Raw genomic sequence first — 15,485 nt, forward strand, 5'->3', positions numbered from 1 at the left:
AAAAAATGGAGGAGGATATTTCCGAAGTTGCCAGTCAATGGTTAAGATTCTGTTCAGGTGACCGTAAGAGGGGGCTTGTTTAGCTTCTTCTTTTTTTTACATTTTTATCTAGCTGTACCATGAGTGTACTCGTTGGTTGCCGGGACCTTGTGTTCTATTAATTAGTAATTCCATTTTCTCTCGAACCTGCGAAAACTTAGGGAGTATGGCCACGAGATCCTTGTGGCGCACCCGAGGGAAGCTCGCGGTGGCAGCCAGCGTGGCCTCTTCCGAGGATCCAGAGACTGCTCTGAAGCTCTGCACCGCCGTTCCTGTCCGCCTCTATCTCGACACCATCACTGCCCAAACCCCCTCTATTGCCTTTGGTATGTATGACTTCAAACTAAAATTCTCTTTCCTTCATCGCCGATCCACAGAAACACGATTCACTCTTTAAATTCTCAATTTTGGCTTAGATTTTGCACTTAGCGCTAGACTTTTTATATTTGTGATCGGTGAAGCTTTTGTTTGGATAATTTATAATTGTAAATATTATAAGCAGTGATATACATGAGCATTTTTTAGATATCTTAGGAAATTATAAATTTGTGAAACATTTATGTGTTGAATATTGAGAATTGTTGAGGTGAATTTATAATGGTGTCTGTATTTTGTTTTGTTGATGGGTTTTGAATACTCGCTGGTTGTCCGGAGGAAGTGTTGAGGGGGAGAAAGTTAAACATGTAGTTCACTCAAGGTCCACTGGAAAACTTCAAAAACTGTGTTTTGAAAATGGTGGAGTATATATTAAGCCTGGGTAACAACGCCCTGGGCAGCCGGTGTGCTTTCAGTCTGCTTCCTTAAGCATTATGGCCAAAAGTTGTCTGTGAGGGTATTCATTACTGTCCCTTTAACTGAAAACAAGTTTTGTACGTGTTTGGTGGAATTAAATTTTCATATACGTACATGCAGGAAATAACTTGTGGGGTTTGTCATTTATCCTCTATTTAATTTTATCAGCACATTGTTCATGACAGGTACTGCCACTGCAGATCGTCCCACTGTGGAATTGATTGTGAATACCCTACATAGGGTTTTCCCTTCTTTTTTGCTTACAGGTAGCATAGTGGATGGTTAACCATATACTTGTTCAGATATTTGTTCATGTATTTGATACTAAGATCACTTTCGGAGATCCAGCTTATTAATTATGCATGATAAATGACCATGTGCACTCGAAATTTGGTTTTATATGAGACGTGCATTTTTTTTCCTTTTCAAGCGTGCAGGCATCCCTTTCTTCTATCTGTTTAGAAGTGGCTGTTCATGGTCTTGAAGAGCTATTGTTAATTGAAATTTCCATGGATTGCATGTGCAGATGGGTTGGTTGATGAAATTAGTGAAAGTTTGCCCAGGGCAAGTAGAGTCAACATCCGGATGGGCATCGTGGTGGGGATGGTGGGCTGTCCAAGTTGCAGTAGCAACCATTGCATTTCATTAATGGGGAAGACATAAATGGTACGGTTGGTGTTGTTTGGTGCTGGGCTATTCACACCCGTTACTTCTTCGGCGCACATAAATGTTTCTCGTCTAATTTCTCGCGAGGAGGTGGGAATATACTCGCCTTTTGCCATTTTATAGTAAACAGCAACTATATAATATATATTATGTAGTTGTAAGTTTTCGTGGGTAGGTAATTAATACAAGAATTTAGTCTGGGATTCATCGATGAAAATCCTATCATCATGAACGCATCATCAATGATTTTATTTTGACAGTAAAGGTATGAAGTTTTTAATATTCTTTTTATTTCTCAATAAAGATATTTTTTATTTATTTCTTGTTTATTACTGCTGTTTTCTTTACAAAGACAGGTAATTATTTCAGTGGAAATATCGTATAGGGTTATTTTATATTTCGTGTTTTAATTTGTGGGGAAGGGAATGAACAGAGCTCGCAAAATTGGAGGGAAGAAATCAATGAAGAGAGAGACACTTGCCACTGTTTCGGAACAAGTACGTGATGGACCTGTACACCTCTTTTAATGAGGAGGGTTCAGGCAATTGGGCAATAAAAGCCGTAAGTCCTCGATTCTCACGCTTTTCTCTATCCTCCCTCCTTCGCTGATAATGTAGTGTCGAGCCGCTACCATTTTTAAAGTACCCACAGCCAAGCAGAGAGAGAGCGAAAAAAGAGTTTTGTGTTCAAAGAAAAAAGAAAACGAAAAACAGATCTTTCACGAGAGAGAAAATGGTGGGACCGAGTAGACCGCAATTCGTTTTCTTTGGATCGTCCATTGTACAACTCTGCTTCAGCCATGGCGGTTGGGGTTCCGTCCTCTCCGATATCTACTCTCGCAAAGTATTTATTACTCTCTTGATTTAACATGCTCTTTTAAATGTTGCTCGACTTGTTTCTAAATTACATAGAGATTGAAGTGAAAAGATTTGCCCTAGTTGATATTTATGTCACTGTTTTGGCCGTCAAGTGAATCAAATTGCCATTCTCGGCGTCTGATTAGGTTAATCTTATTGTGTTGCAGGCAGACATATTGTTGCGAGGGTACTATGGATGGAACTCGCGGCGTGCTATCCAGGTTCTCGATCAAGTTTTTCCAAAGGTATTATATCAATGTGCTAATTTTTTAGGAGCAGATCACACATGAAAACTGATCATTACAGAGGAAGCTAGTGAAAGTTTCATCATTTTAAATGGGCTCACTGTAAGATCTATTTGAGGAAACGCGTCTCTGTGCTAGTGACATTGATTATTTTTCATGTATTGTAGGAAGCTCCTGTGCAACCATCTCTGGTGATAGTTTATTTTGGTGGTAATGATTCGATGGGGCCTCACTCGTCTGGCCTGGGCCCTCATGTACCACTTAATGAATACATCGAGAACATGAGAAAGATTGCAATTCATCTCAAGGTCTTCTCCTGATTCTTAAATATACAATCTCACTACACAAATAGATCATGGTTGATGCACATCCGTAATATGAATGAAACAACCCTAATTAGATGTAAGGAAATTAAAACAATCTTTCTCCTTGAGTCGTTAGATAAGAATTATGGTAAACTTAGTTTTTGAGGGGAACAAAAAACTGGGAGGTTTTTATGGTTGCGATCAGGATTCAGATGGAAAATGTTGTTCTTATACTGCTCTTGAATGCCTTCAAAAGCTCGAGTACTTTTTTCTATTCAATTCCTGATTGCTGGACTATGTTCAATTTTCTTTCATCTTGTATATCTTGTATTCTGACCCTGAGCTCTTCAGAGAATGAGGTTTGATGTCTATTCTAACGCAATATATTTGAAAATCAGAGCCTTTCAGATACAACACGCATCATTTTTCTGAGTTGTCCTCCTGTTGATGAGACCAGAGTTGGTTCAGGCTTAAGGTGCTCTGATACATCACTTCTATCTTCTTTTTTTCTTCTCTCTTTCTGATCATAGAAATTCTGAACCACATGTTTTTCTAAATTCAGTGGAATTTTCAGTGAATTGATACGAACAAATGAGTTGTGCCAAAATTATTCCAATGCTTGCATAAAACTATGCCAGGAAATGGGCGTGGAGGTTGTTGATCTTTTCTCTGCCTTTCAAAAAAGAGATGATTGGACAAAAGCTTGCTTTACGTAAGTTTTCTGTATCTTGCTTTTGCAAACATGATCGAGGTTCACAAGTGTATGTTGTCTTATGTATTTTTTTGTGGTCTCCCTCGTGTATCATCATGTCTGCATTTTCTGCATGATACTTAGATGTGAAGGTATTTTTCTTACACGCAATTATTGATAAGACTTAGTTTCCTTTTCTCTTAATTTTGTACGTGCAGGTAGAAAAGCTTTCAAACCATTGGTAGTTTGCTTTTTTTTTTATTTGGATAAAACTCTTTTGATTGTTGATTTTTGTGGTTATAAGGATAATTGCTCTTATCTTAGGATAAGTGTAAAGACATCAAGCTGAAATTTCAATTACTTGTCTGCACAGAATTGCAGTAGGGTATGGTATCATTTGACTATACGAACTCAACCCGAACTCATGGGTTGCAGATATGCATTTTTACTTTTCATACTTGTGCAATTTAGAGACTCCTTTCTTATTTAATCTGCAAAAACCAGATGGATGATCCCCCCTTTCAGTTTTTGCATTGCCATGATAAGTTAGGCCATCAATGTGTTTTCTTTCCCATGATAGAAAGATATCATTAGCCAGCTTTGGTGGGTTAGTTTATGCTGCTATATCAGATGGTCTTTTTTGCGCTAAAACATGTCAAGACCCCCTGAACTGCTTATTGAGAACCCCTATAGTTTTTTCCTTTGATTTTAAGCACCCCCTCCTGTTAGGTTCCGACTACTACTGGCAGCGAGACCAGACCACCATCAAATGAAAGTTTCAGTTGATGCAAGTTCATACATGCAAATATTAAACCCAACCATCACCAAATTCAAGTTTTATAAGGGTTCAAAGTTTTTTTGATTTGGTTTTAAAAATGGTTTTTGATATTGAAATTTTGTTTGGGAGTTTGAAATAGTCATTCTGGTGGTTGATTTGGTGGTTGGAACAGTGGAGTTTTGGCGGTGAACGGTGATCCTAATCCAAACACTTCCCAGTTCATAAATTAAAATCAAAAGAAAAAAAGAATGATAGGGGTGTCAAACAAAACGATCAATAATTCAGGGGTATTTTTACAGTTTAGTTGTATTTTTAGCATTTGTCTTTCTTTGTGCACAACCCAGAATCTGCTCTGTGGACTCAGGTCTACGTGGATTAATTAATCTACGATGCATATATGCTGTCTCTCCTTCAATCTCCACGGCAGGCAGGCTGTGTTGGTTAATTCAGCTCGTAAATCACTAGATGTTTCCTCTGTCACAATTTTTACTGGCTAATGTTAGGTTCCATTGGGGAAGTATGTATCCGAATGATTCAAGATTGCCGTGTTGTCTTCTCCTTTTACTACGACAACAATCATAAAAAATGTGAACTGAATGTCAGTGGTTGACTTAAATTGAAAGTAACATACATTTCGACCTTCAATTTTAAAGTTCTTCCCTTCACTTTTTTCCAGAGATGGCGTTCATTTATCTGCAGAGGGAAGCAAAATAGTTGTGGAGGAGATCTTGAAGGTGCTGAGGGAAGCTGAGTGGGTTCCATCTCTTCATTGGAAGTCCATGCCCACTGAATTTTCAGAGGATTCACCTTACTATCTTGTTACTGCTGATGGGAAACGAACTCTAAACCCCTCTGAGTGGACTTTTCACAGGGAGGTTCAGTGGGACTAGTTTGCAAAGCTATCTTCACTCCTCTTTTAAATGCCAGAGCCGCAACTACAAATCGAAGAAAACAAGCTTCTCCTACCAGAGCCCGTGCAAAAAATAATTAGCCTAGAGTGAGATAATTATAGCACAGCTCCCTCTTGTCAACTGATGTTGAACTCCATTTATTTTTAATCGAATTGTTCCTTGTATAGCCATAGGTTCTGGTAGCAACATATAATCCTATCCAAAATCCTAATTAATCTGAAGGATAGAATTGGTGATGCTCGTAGTTTTTAAATCCGGTTTGATCTAAGGTTTAGATTTCAAGTTTTGACTAGATCAATATTTATTTTTTAAAAAAAGTTCAAAACAGTATCTGTTTAATAAAAAAAATAAAAGTCAATGTGTTGTAACTGGGTTTTACCGGGTCAATTAGGTTATATCAGGTCATGACTTGTATTTTTTTTCATCAATTTGATCCAGTTTTAGATTTGAGTCAGTTAAGTTTTGGTTAATTTATTAAGCCGGGCTAAATTTTAAAACTATAATAATACATATTACCTTAACTTGGTATGATCGCTTTAAGGCACTATAATATTCACGTATTCAAATTATAAACTATTAAACATTCTTATTTATTATAACATAATAACTTATTTTATAACATAACAACTTATTTTATTACTCAATAAACTTAATTAATCATCCTGTAAATCATTTGAGCTGTTAAATAGATACATAAGATGAATTTTAAAGAAAATTATTTTATCTTTTTGTATTTTAACTAATTACTTTATAATAATGATGGTTACGAATAATTAAATATAATTTTATTATAAAACAATCGTCACTCTAAAGGATAAAAAAGATATTACTTAAATAATAAAAGGTAATTTATAAACGACTGCAAATTAATAAATATTTACATTTATTACGTCCTAAATACTATTTTATTATTTTTTAATTTCCAAGGCATTATAATAACAGTAATGGCTTCAATAACCATAGCAAACCCGCTTTTTCTGGCATTACGTTTAGTTAAAGCGGCCAATTATATTTTTTAAACGGTAGAGTTTAAAAAGACGAATTTCTCGAACCGTGGGGGCATCCACGGCCATTAAAATTCAACACCCATTAATTTCAGTGGATCTCTGATCCAAAACTAGAACGGCCTCTGATTGACAAGCACCGTAATATCCTACACCTGTTTACATAGAAACCCTACCCAATTTTAACGTTTTCAAGTTTCCCTCCTCTCTGAACATCGTATCCTTCGCGCTCTCAAGAGAAAATAAAAGCCGAAAGCAGAAATCTCCTAGGCAATTTCTCTGAAAATCTTTTTTCTGGCCCCGAATTTCTTAACTATTTTATTTTCTTCATAACTCTACCTTTCTCCTTTGAAGCAAACATATCACTCCTTATTTCAGAATTTCCGTAGAATTAGGCATTTTCTCAAACTAGGTTTTCTTCTATTTACAGATTGGAGCTTTTTCAAACCGGAATAAAATTCAGGTATTCTTTTTTTTTTAATTTCTAGGAAGTTTTTTCCATTCGTTTTCTTAATCTGACCGGAAACAAAGCAAGAAATTGTCCGGGCAACTGCTAGATTTTGGTGGCACGTGGAATGTACGGCTCCTCCAAATATTAATTATGAGGTCAACTCTATTTTCTTTGGTTACTGACAAGCAGGATTATTTGCTGGTTGAAAAAAAGTTTCTTGTTATTTATGGAGTATTTTTTTTTTAATTATATTGCTCTTCGTTTAATTTGTAGCCAGGAATTAATTGCATCGTGTAAATACTCGGAAATTATTTCTGTATTGGAGAAATCATAGAGAAGATACAAAACCGATAAACTGAATGGCAAATTACAATGAAATCGATGATATTCTCGCGGAGGAAGAGGTGAGAAATATCATTTAATCTTGATCTTACATTTTAACGCCTAAATTTCCCAATTCTAACATAACTAATTTTCTGTGCCGCGCATGTGTGTTATGGCTTGCAGTTTGTCCCGGTTGTGTTTCAGAAGGCTATAAATGGAGTGAAAATCGATGAAAGCACCGAAAAAGGACATGTAAGATTTAAGTAAAAATAGCATTGGAAAGAGAACTCATGAGTCAAATTACTGTTTTTTCTTTTTCTTTTTCTTTGAGATACTCACACTTTGTTTTCCATGTGTTAATTAAAACTCAGGTTGAACAAGGTTCAAAGACAGAGCTACCTTTCTGGCTTGCTCGTGAATTGCACATGAGGCAAGCAGTATCGATAAGTGTCCCAGCCTGTTTTAATCAGAAGTAATGATAGCTTACTTGCTCAAACTGAATCTTTTTTTTATTTCACATTATCAAGTAAGTTAGCGGGAGATCCATTTTTCATACAGGCTGCTTTCTATTTGTAGTTGAGAGGTCTGGTTGTATCTCTTAAGGCTGGTAATTTTCTTTTTGAAATTATGTTACTGTTGTTGCAGCTTGAATGTAAATGTAGTTCCATAGAGTCATATCTCAAGAAACTCTGCTCAAGTCCTCTATGGAGGGCTTTCCCCTCCTTGATTTTAGAGAGTTGATTTCACTTCTAGGAGTTAGTCAAATTAATTGCTTGGTATGATAGTTGAGTCCCCAAAGAATCATCAAATGTGTACAAGTATAGAGAATGGTTCATTTATGCTGTCATCCAACATCCATTTACTTGTGTGGTTCTTTTTATGTCTCATAGCTAGTTTTTTTTGTTGTTGTTGTCCTCACCAGAACAAGGCTGGAAATCCAGGCAGATGCTGCATGTGTGGACCTGAGATCCCGCTGCCCTTACTTTTATGAATTTGGATGCAAGCTAGCCCCACTGTGAGTCTCTTTGCCTGCCCATCCGTTCATGTGTGTACATAACAGTCATTGAGATGTGTTCTTTGAGTGCCTTTTGTTGGACTGCCACACAAGACTACCTGCCTAAAATGGTATCCAACCTGTGAAGCATTGTCACTGAGTGGTGCTTTCTCAATTTGGAGCGGGAAATAGGCAGCTCAATGCATTCAATATTTGATGACCTTGACTGTGTGACACCTTAACCTTTTGACTTTGTCAGTCTTTTTATTACATTGACAATTCCAAATCAATCCAATTATTTGTTAGATACAAATTAACACATCATGAAATCCAAAATTGGATTGGTGGTTTTAAGTATAAAAAATCAAATTTGGGCATCTTCTATGTCAGATCAAGAAGTTTGGCAAACAACCAGAAGAATTATGAAAATCTTTTAACTTTAGGATATCTTCAGTACTGTAACAGGAGAATATCATTTTACCACCCACCTGAACCATTCATGGATTGAATAATGTTTATCTTGTCCACTTCTTTAGCCCCATTTAAAGAAAATATTTGTATGAGTATGACATTCTTTTTCAGCCTTATACATGTTTTCTGTTAGTAGTTCTAGGTTGCCAAGTTCTATCTAGGTTTCGTTTGATGGCAAATGTCAGTGCACCTGAAATCTAAAAGCAAATCCTATCAAGTTTTCATTCTCAAGTCAAGGGATCAATTAAAGGCCCTTATCTTGCCATAGAAAGAAAACAATGGGAGAAGTAAAATGTGAAAATGAATAACTTCGTTCCATGTGTTCTGATTTCCTTTTTAGCTTTGAGAAGTTTGTATGTTGTGAAAGGGTGCTTCACAATCTATCATGGGCCCTTTTACTTTTTGGTCGAACCTCAAGGCTTAGACATAAACTGTACTGTTGTTGAGTTTATAAGTTGTGAAGGTTGTGCTTGGCACTCTCTTTATCAGTGCTACATCCAAATTTACCTTTGCATAATTGCTGTGATTTTGTCTACTACAATGAAATTAGATTGTGTGTTTTTGTCTTGTTAGTGGCAAGACTGCACAATTGATAAGTGATGTTGTCATTCGTACCTATTAACATTAAATTTGCATCTACACCAGCAATCCTTCCTTTGGCTGACAAATTGATTCTCACTAAGCTTTTTACCTTCTCTTTATAAGGACTTATTTGGTTATTCATAATGATCCTCAGGTGTGATAAAACCATTGGATTGTTGCTCCCATATGCATTTCGAATCAGGTATAAGGAAATCCTACACAAGGCACACACCACAGCATTTGCCACAGCTTCCAAATTTCTGACGCACCTAACTAGAGAAGAAACTTCTTGTAAGATTCTCTTACTTGTTTAAGCATATATTTCTGCTTTCATGCCTCACATTTATGTTGCAATAACATTCTTTTATTTCTCTGCATGAAAGCAGCCTCACATTTATGTTGCATTAACCTTCATTTATTTCTCTACATGCTTAGTGTATGAAGCAGCTCAATCATCCATGGCAGCCTTTAAGAAATGGCGGATGGGTGGCCCCAGATTGCAGAGAGCTTCAATTCTCGGGAGGAAGAGAAAACCAGCTGAGTAGTTGCTCATTGCTACCCTGCCAACACTCTCAATTCAAACAACCAAGCTGCAGTTATGTCTCGGTCCTTGCCTTGAGATTGATGCATGATGTGTGCATTCTAGCACAAGAAATTATATATATAAAAAAAAACATGTCCGGGTACTATTATACTTCGTTGTTCAATTTCACTTTCCTCCTGATAATTTTAGCTTGATATTAAGCCCTAGAGGAAATTGGGGCCAAGGCTGTTTGGGGTGTTGATGCAATTGCACAGTAGCAATTAATTAAACATGGAAACTGATTATTTGCGTGTTGCCATGGTAATTGAGTTGATGCAATACATTCTATCTTTAATTGCATGATTTAGAAAAATTATCCATGCTCAACTGTACATCCATTTCTTTTTAAGCCCAAAACAATCAACCAAAAACTTAATGTGATCGATGTAGGCAGAACTTCTACATAAGATCTTATACCATTTGAATTTGGCTACATGATATGCTATAAGCCTCCTATTTAATCATCCTCTTCATCTGTCTTCTTTCTGTGATTTACAATGTTCAGAAGGTCACGACTACTCAAAGGAGATTTCCAAGTTTCAAGTCCAGCTTTCTCTTGATGCTGCGGCATGCCCTTGTTTTTCATGGTTGAAACAGAATGTTGTTGGACTACAAGAATCGATGCGTGTTGTGCGAAGTCAGATGTTGATAATGCATCTCCTAGTGGCCCAAGCTCTTCACAGTTACTCCACTCCGATAGCCCCAAAGCAAATGGCTTTATCATTCCCTGACCCCTCCCCACAATATATAGATCATATTCATCAGCTAGATCTTTTGCTGCGATGATAATTTCATCCCCGCTATTTACCGACTTATCCACCCATGTTACAGATGGATTGCACATTGTCATAAATCGTAACTCATTCAGGTACATATCATCAACAAATCTTTGATTTTCACCCTCCACTTCCTCTTCCATATCCATCATTTCTATTGCTTCTTTACCTGGAAGAAATTGCACAACTTTTAAACTCACATTCAGAGACCCTGCCATCCTGCAAGCATAAGTTAAGGCCTCACGATCGTCATGTCCCCCAGTATAAAACATGGCGAAATTTAGCTTTTCTCTGCGATGGCTACCCTCGTTATAAATCTTCAAACTGAGGCCTCGATCAATAAATATCCCCACAGAGCATGGAGCTTTTGTTAGTAGATTTTGGTTTACTAGTCTGATAGAAGAGTTCTCTTGTTGCATCCCTTCTGCACCAGATTGTTTGTGAAATGGAATTAGGATGAAAGTCACGCGTTTGTCCTCTGCAAGGTTATGGATATCCTCGTGCATGGAGGTGTAAGGAGATACAACTGTCAGTGGCAGAAAGGACATTGACTGGTTTCTTCTTTCGTAGTTCTCCAAAGTGCTGATGATTTGGTCGGCATCTGATCTCCCACGGGCAGGGGGGTAGTTTTGGCCACTAGAATTACGATTCTCATCGTGAACGATTAGCATGGCATTAGTCCGTCCACTCAGACCTACTAGACACGCAGCAAATACACAAATTGGTGATTTCTCGGTTGAATTAGACAGTTCAAGGAGGTTGAGTATTCCTGATAGGTTGCGAGTAGTATGAATGCATGCAAGTATTCGTAGTTCTGAGTTAGGTTTGCTTTCTTGCAAGGTCCGGAGTTTGTATTTCCTGAAATGCTTGGTAGTCTTACAAGCCCAAAGGGGGATCGGTTTTACAAGAATCGTCATGAGTAAAATTGTCATCACCATTATAGTAAACGGTTGGTTATCCACAGCCTGCATGTAAAAACAAGTTGCAAGAAAATTAGAGGATAAAAAAAAAATCAAACTATTCAAGTTGAGGGTGAATTATAGTTTCCTATTCTTTTTCATTATTATTTGTTACACAGATATTTGATACCTAAGAACTAATCACGTTGGAAGCCAACGTCAGGATATCAAGGCAGGCTTCTATTTTTAATTTTTATTTGTCAGTGACATGACATGCTATCTTACATGGTGCATGATGGTGATTCAACACGAACCCAAGTTGATGAAGTAGTGATTGTACCTTTATGTCTCTACCAACATTAAGAATAATCAAAGCCAAAACCCCTTTGGCGTTCATAAGAACTCCAAGGGCGACACCTTCACGAACTGGCATGCCATAGTACATGGCAACCAAGAAACCGCTTATAATCTTGGCTAAGCAAGCTAAGACTACAATTCCCAGAACCGCGAAAGGATTGATGTTGTAAAACATAGCAAGAATATTGCATCTAGTCCCAGTAAGCACAAAAAAGGCAGGAAGCATGATTCCTGGCACAAAGTCTTCAAGTTTCTCCATAATCATCATTCCAAGCTCTCCATCAGGTATAATAAGTCCGAACATAAAAGCTCCGATCATAGAGTGAGAACCACAAGCGTCTGTGATGAATCCACAAACGACCACCCCAGTAAGAATAGAGTATATACAAAGGTCACTGTAGTTGCCTCCTTTTGAGGAATCTTTGTCAATAATCTGCGAAAGAACCGGACGTAACACAAACCAACAAAATAATATGAAGGCAAGGGTCGGGAGGATGAAGGCACGGGTTTTCCCATTGCTAACTGTTATTGTCACAACAAGAAAACTCCAAGATGCGATGTCACTAACAAAAGCTGAGGATATGGCCATTTGTCCAACTTCTGTTCGTAGAAGCTTCAGGTCTGAAAGGATCTGAGCAAGATCCGGGAAGCTTGTGACTGTGAGGGCAACAGACCAAAACCAGGCACCAAGAGGATTCTCAAAGTGGGTTTTTCCAGGTAGTAGGTGATATAAACCTGCTCCCATGCCTAAGGGTAATAGAATTCCAAACAAAGCATTGCCCCATGCACCTTTACTGATTCTTCTTATTGTGGTTAGGTCCATCTGTAAACCCACGAGAAACATGTAGTAAATGACTCCCAAATTTGTTAAAGTCTCTGTCGCTCCAGTTAGTCTCACAGGATGAGTGTATTCTGAAAAAAGCGCGTTTGCTCCGAGCACCATAGGACCCATTAGCAGACCAGTCTAACATCCAAAACAACACAAAATTACTCTATTTGTTCATCTCGTGCAATACATAAATTAACAAGATTCAAGTAATTGTAAAGCATAAGAAAAAGGAAAGAATATCCAAGATCAATTAGTGTACAGGATGCTTACAATCAACTCGGAGAAGAAACGAGGCAAACGATGGAAGAGAAGGAAGAGCAATTGAATCAGCAGTATCGCTGAGCATAGGTTTGTGACGAATGGGGTAGCATCTAGAAAGGGGTTCGAAATTTTCCGAAGGGTAGTTGAATTGCTCACGGCCTCATAACTACATACATTAAGTGCACCTGAAGACAGGTTTGCGGTTATTGTATAACCATTAAAATATATTTCCGTAGCTGTATATTTTAGTTCTGCTTTGTCACTGCCTTGCATCCTTGCCCTCTCGGTCGACAATGGCAACAATATGGCAACCTCGGCTACGGTCTCTCTTGTAAAAATTCAGAGGGGAATAAATAAGAGAGGAAATAAAAAAGAATTTTTCTATATGAATGTTGTTTCTTCTTTTTCTGTACAAAGTGCTCTCTGTTGCTGCTGCGTGCAGGGCTTAATATAGATGATAGAGTTAGTTATAACCATAAAAATTACAGTTAATGTGCCATCTCAAGAACACAGCTTATATGGTGTTAGACTTTATGATCCAAACCCAAAATTGTTATCTGCTTACCTGGCTTCTTTGAGTTTCTTGGGGACATTTTTGTGTCTGCCTTTATTATGGCTGAACTTATGGGATATCAATCTCTAAATCCGTTGACCCAGTCCCTTTGACAGCAATTTTTTTCTTACCAAATTCTATTGTATTTTCAATTCGAACAACAAAACAACAGAAGCTTTCGTGATTCCGTTTGAAAAAGGTGGAGATTGAGATTTGAATTCTATAGGAAATTAAGAGAAAATTTAAAGATTAGAAAAGGACTATGGGCCGACAGGAGAAAATGAAACCCCTTCTTTCTCTTTAAAAACTGATGCAAGAAAAGGCTGCCGACAGGGGAGAGAGAGAGAGAGAGAGAGAGCGAGCTGCTGGTGTGGTCTGGTGGAGAAGGGAAAGTTCGTCGGCTGTCATGGATGGTGGTTTCGTTAGTTGCTGGTGGCTTTGCACAGAGGCGTCCACAAAGAGGCCGCGGCTATCATGTTAGGATTTATAGGAGCCTAAAATCATAACACACACAATTCTTAACAGTATTCATATTCATTTTTAATCTAAAGAACAGAAAACAAAGGGATTCGATTTCATTTGAAAAAAAAAAATATATTTACAATAAAAAGGAATTGAGTTTTTTATTTGAGGATCGTGGTTCAATTTTTTAAAAAACTAAAATTTAAAGACTCAGAAAGTTTCACTACCTTTTCAATGAAGAAAAGATTTACAGCATCCTTGTAAGATTTGCAACATTCTTGAGTGTTAGTTTTTTTTATGATGAACTGGTAATGAAACTGGAATTTGAATCAACACCACCCAAATACATATCAAATGATTTATCAGTGAAGGCAATTTTTTTATTTATTTAATCATCTATAAAAGCAATTTTTTAAAAAAAATCTAGCTCTATGTGCTCTACGTTTTTTTTATTTTTTAAACAGTAAATGATTTTATTTTATTTTTGTAACACTCTAGTTTCTCGAGGGCTCTATGATAATTGATTTAATATAAATATTATTTAAAAAAATACTTAGCTAGCGCTTGTTGATTGTCTTCACGTCTTTTGGGCGGTACGTGAGATGTTATGCACTGGTTTTTCGATGGCTTTCAAGACAATGTTTGATTCGTCTTGACTTCTAATATGTCTTGGCGCAAAGTGTTTTCCAAATGAATTTTTGATTTAGCGCAAGCAACTCTTTTTTTTTTTTTTCTTTGCTCTTTGATTTCTGCGCTGGCCTTGTAAAATTTTTTAAAAAAACCCTTTAATTTGTTATATTTTTATATTTAGTCTGTTTTTTTTATTTAAGATGAATTATGAATTTAGATTTTTTTTTAATTTCAACCATCTTTAGTTCTTTTATCTTTAAGATTTGGTTATCATTTCTTTAATTGGTATCTATTTTATATGAGATGATTTTTCAAAATTTTATTTTTTTATTTGCAATTTCATCATTTTTAATTATTTTTTTTTACCAATTTGATCTTTATTGTTTTAATTGCTATTTTTTTCATTGAAAATTTTTAAAATTGTTTTTTTCCCTTAATTTCATGCTTTAGCATTGAATTTGTTGAAAACTGAATTTATTGATTGAGCTTAAGTCTAAGATTTAATAGCTTGAAAGTTTGAAAGACTAGCTCAAATTTAAAAAATTTGCGGGGGCTTGCTTGGTTTTCTTTTTTTTTTTAAACTCGTGTTTTTTTAGTTTCATCTCTCGATATTTTATTTAATGGGAATTGAATTATGTTATTTTTTATTTTTTTCTAATGGATTTTTTATTAATTTTGATAATGAGCCAAGTTATCTCGAGCCTTTTTATTTTATCATTCTTTGTTACATCTAGTTTTTTTTAGAAATTTTATATTAAATTAATTGGTTAAATATAAGCATAAGATACTCATCTCATCATATTTTGTTTAGTTTGCCTTTTGGATCGTTATTTTAACAGCATGTGCAACCTCTTTTGGTGCCAACATGGAACCTTTAACAATGACATTTTAACCGTCTCATTAAGCTCTTTATGATGGTTGAATGGTGTCCATGGCTGAGTGACAATAAGTTTCCAACAAGCTTTTTTTTTCTTCTCTCTCCAAGTATGATATTGACATGATAATTTTTATGATTAATTTTTTTT

At 36.4% G+C, this 15,485-nt stretch overlaps 3 protein-coding genes across 9 annotated transcripts; 2 read left to right on the top strand and 1 right to left on the bottom strand.

Annotated features, from left to right (window-relative positions):
* The first annotated feature begins 51 nt into the window (after positions 1-51).
* Positions 52-5,450, top strand: LOC133697402 (GDSL esterase/lipase CPRD49-like). Of its 4 annotated transcripts, none has more exons than XM_062119913.1 (9): positions 52-365; positions 1,017-1,097; positions 1,358-1,762; positions 1,920-2,058; positions 2,522-2,599; positions 2,767-2,907; positions 3,303-3,379; positions 3,467-3,616; positions 5,050-5,450. In XM_062119913.1, exons 4-9 carry the CDS (start codon positions 2,002-2,004, stop codon positions 5,261-5,263), a joined length of 717 nt encoding a protein of 238 aa, XP_061975897.1. In that variant the 5' UTR covers positions 52-365; positions 1,017-1,097; positions 1,358-1,762; positions 1,920-2,001; the 3' UTR covers positions 5,264-5,450. The 4 variants fall into 4 exon arrangements, with proteins under 4 accessions (XP_061975897.1, XP_061975898.1, XP_061975899.1 ...); XM_062119914.1 differs by having other exon boundaries at positions 1,931-2,058; XM_062119915.1 differs by lacking the exons at positions 52-365; positions 1,017-1,097; positions 1,358-1,762 and having other exon boundaries at positions 1,784-2,058.
* A 911-nt stretch (positions 5,451-6,361) lies between these two features.
* LOC133696694 (DNA replication complex GINS protein PSF3-like) lies at positions 6,362-10,367 on the top strand. Of its 4 annotated transcripts, XR_009842723.1 has the most exons (8): positions 6,362-6,894; positions 7,013-7,143; positions 7,247-7,315; positions 7,435-7,535; positions 7,986-8,078; positions 9,265-9,401; positions 9,546-9,705; positions 10,199-10,367. XR_009842723.1 is itself a non-coding variant. In XM_062118961.1 (7 exons), the coding sequence occupies exons 2-7, from the start codon at positions 7,099-7,101 to the stop codon at positions 9,653-9,655; spliced, it is 555 nt and encodes a 184-aa protein (XP_061974945.1). In that variant the 5' UTR covers positions 6,362-6,894; positions 7,013-7,098; the 3' UTR covers positions 9,656-10,013. The 4 variants fall into 4 exon arrangements, 3 of the variants coding, with proteins under 3 accessions (XP_061974945.1, XP_061974946.1, XP_061974947.1); XM_062118961.1 differs by lacking the exon at positions 10,199-10,367 and having other exon boundaries at positions 9,546-10,013; XM_062118962.1 differs by lacking the exon at positions 10,199-10,367 and having other exon boundaries at positions 7,017-7,143; positions 9,546-10,013.
* On the bottom strand, positions 10,007-13,408 carry LOC133696572 (cation/H(+) antiporter 15-like). Its single transcript, XM_062118791.1, has 4 exons — positions 13,381-13,408; positions 12,825-13,000; positions 11,709-12,689; positions 10,007-11,434 (listed from the first exon to the last, which is right to left on the bottom strand). Exons 1-4 carry the CDS (start codon positions 13,406-13,408, stop codon positions 10,151-10,153), a joined length of 2,469 nt encoding a protein of 822 aa, XP_061974775.1. The 3' UTR covers positions 10,007-10,150.
* Positions 13,409-15,485: the final 2,077 nt, after the last annotated feature.

The sequence above is a fragment of the Populus nigra genome, chromosome 6, assembly GCF_951802175.1.
Source record: "Populus nigra chromosome 6, ddPopNigr1.1, whole genome shotgun sequence".
Classification (NCBI taxonomy): domain Eukaryota; kingdom Viridiplantae; phylum Streptophyta; class Magnoliopsida; order Malpighiales; family Salicaceae; genus Populus; species Populus nigra.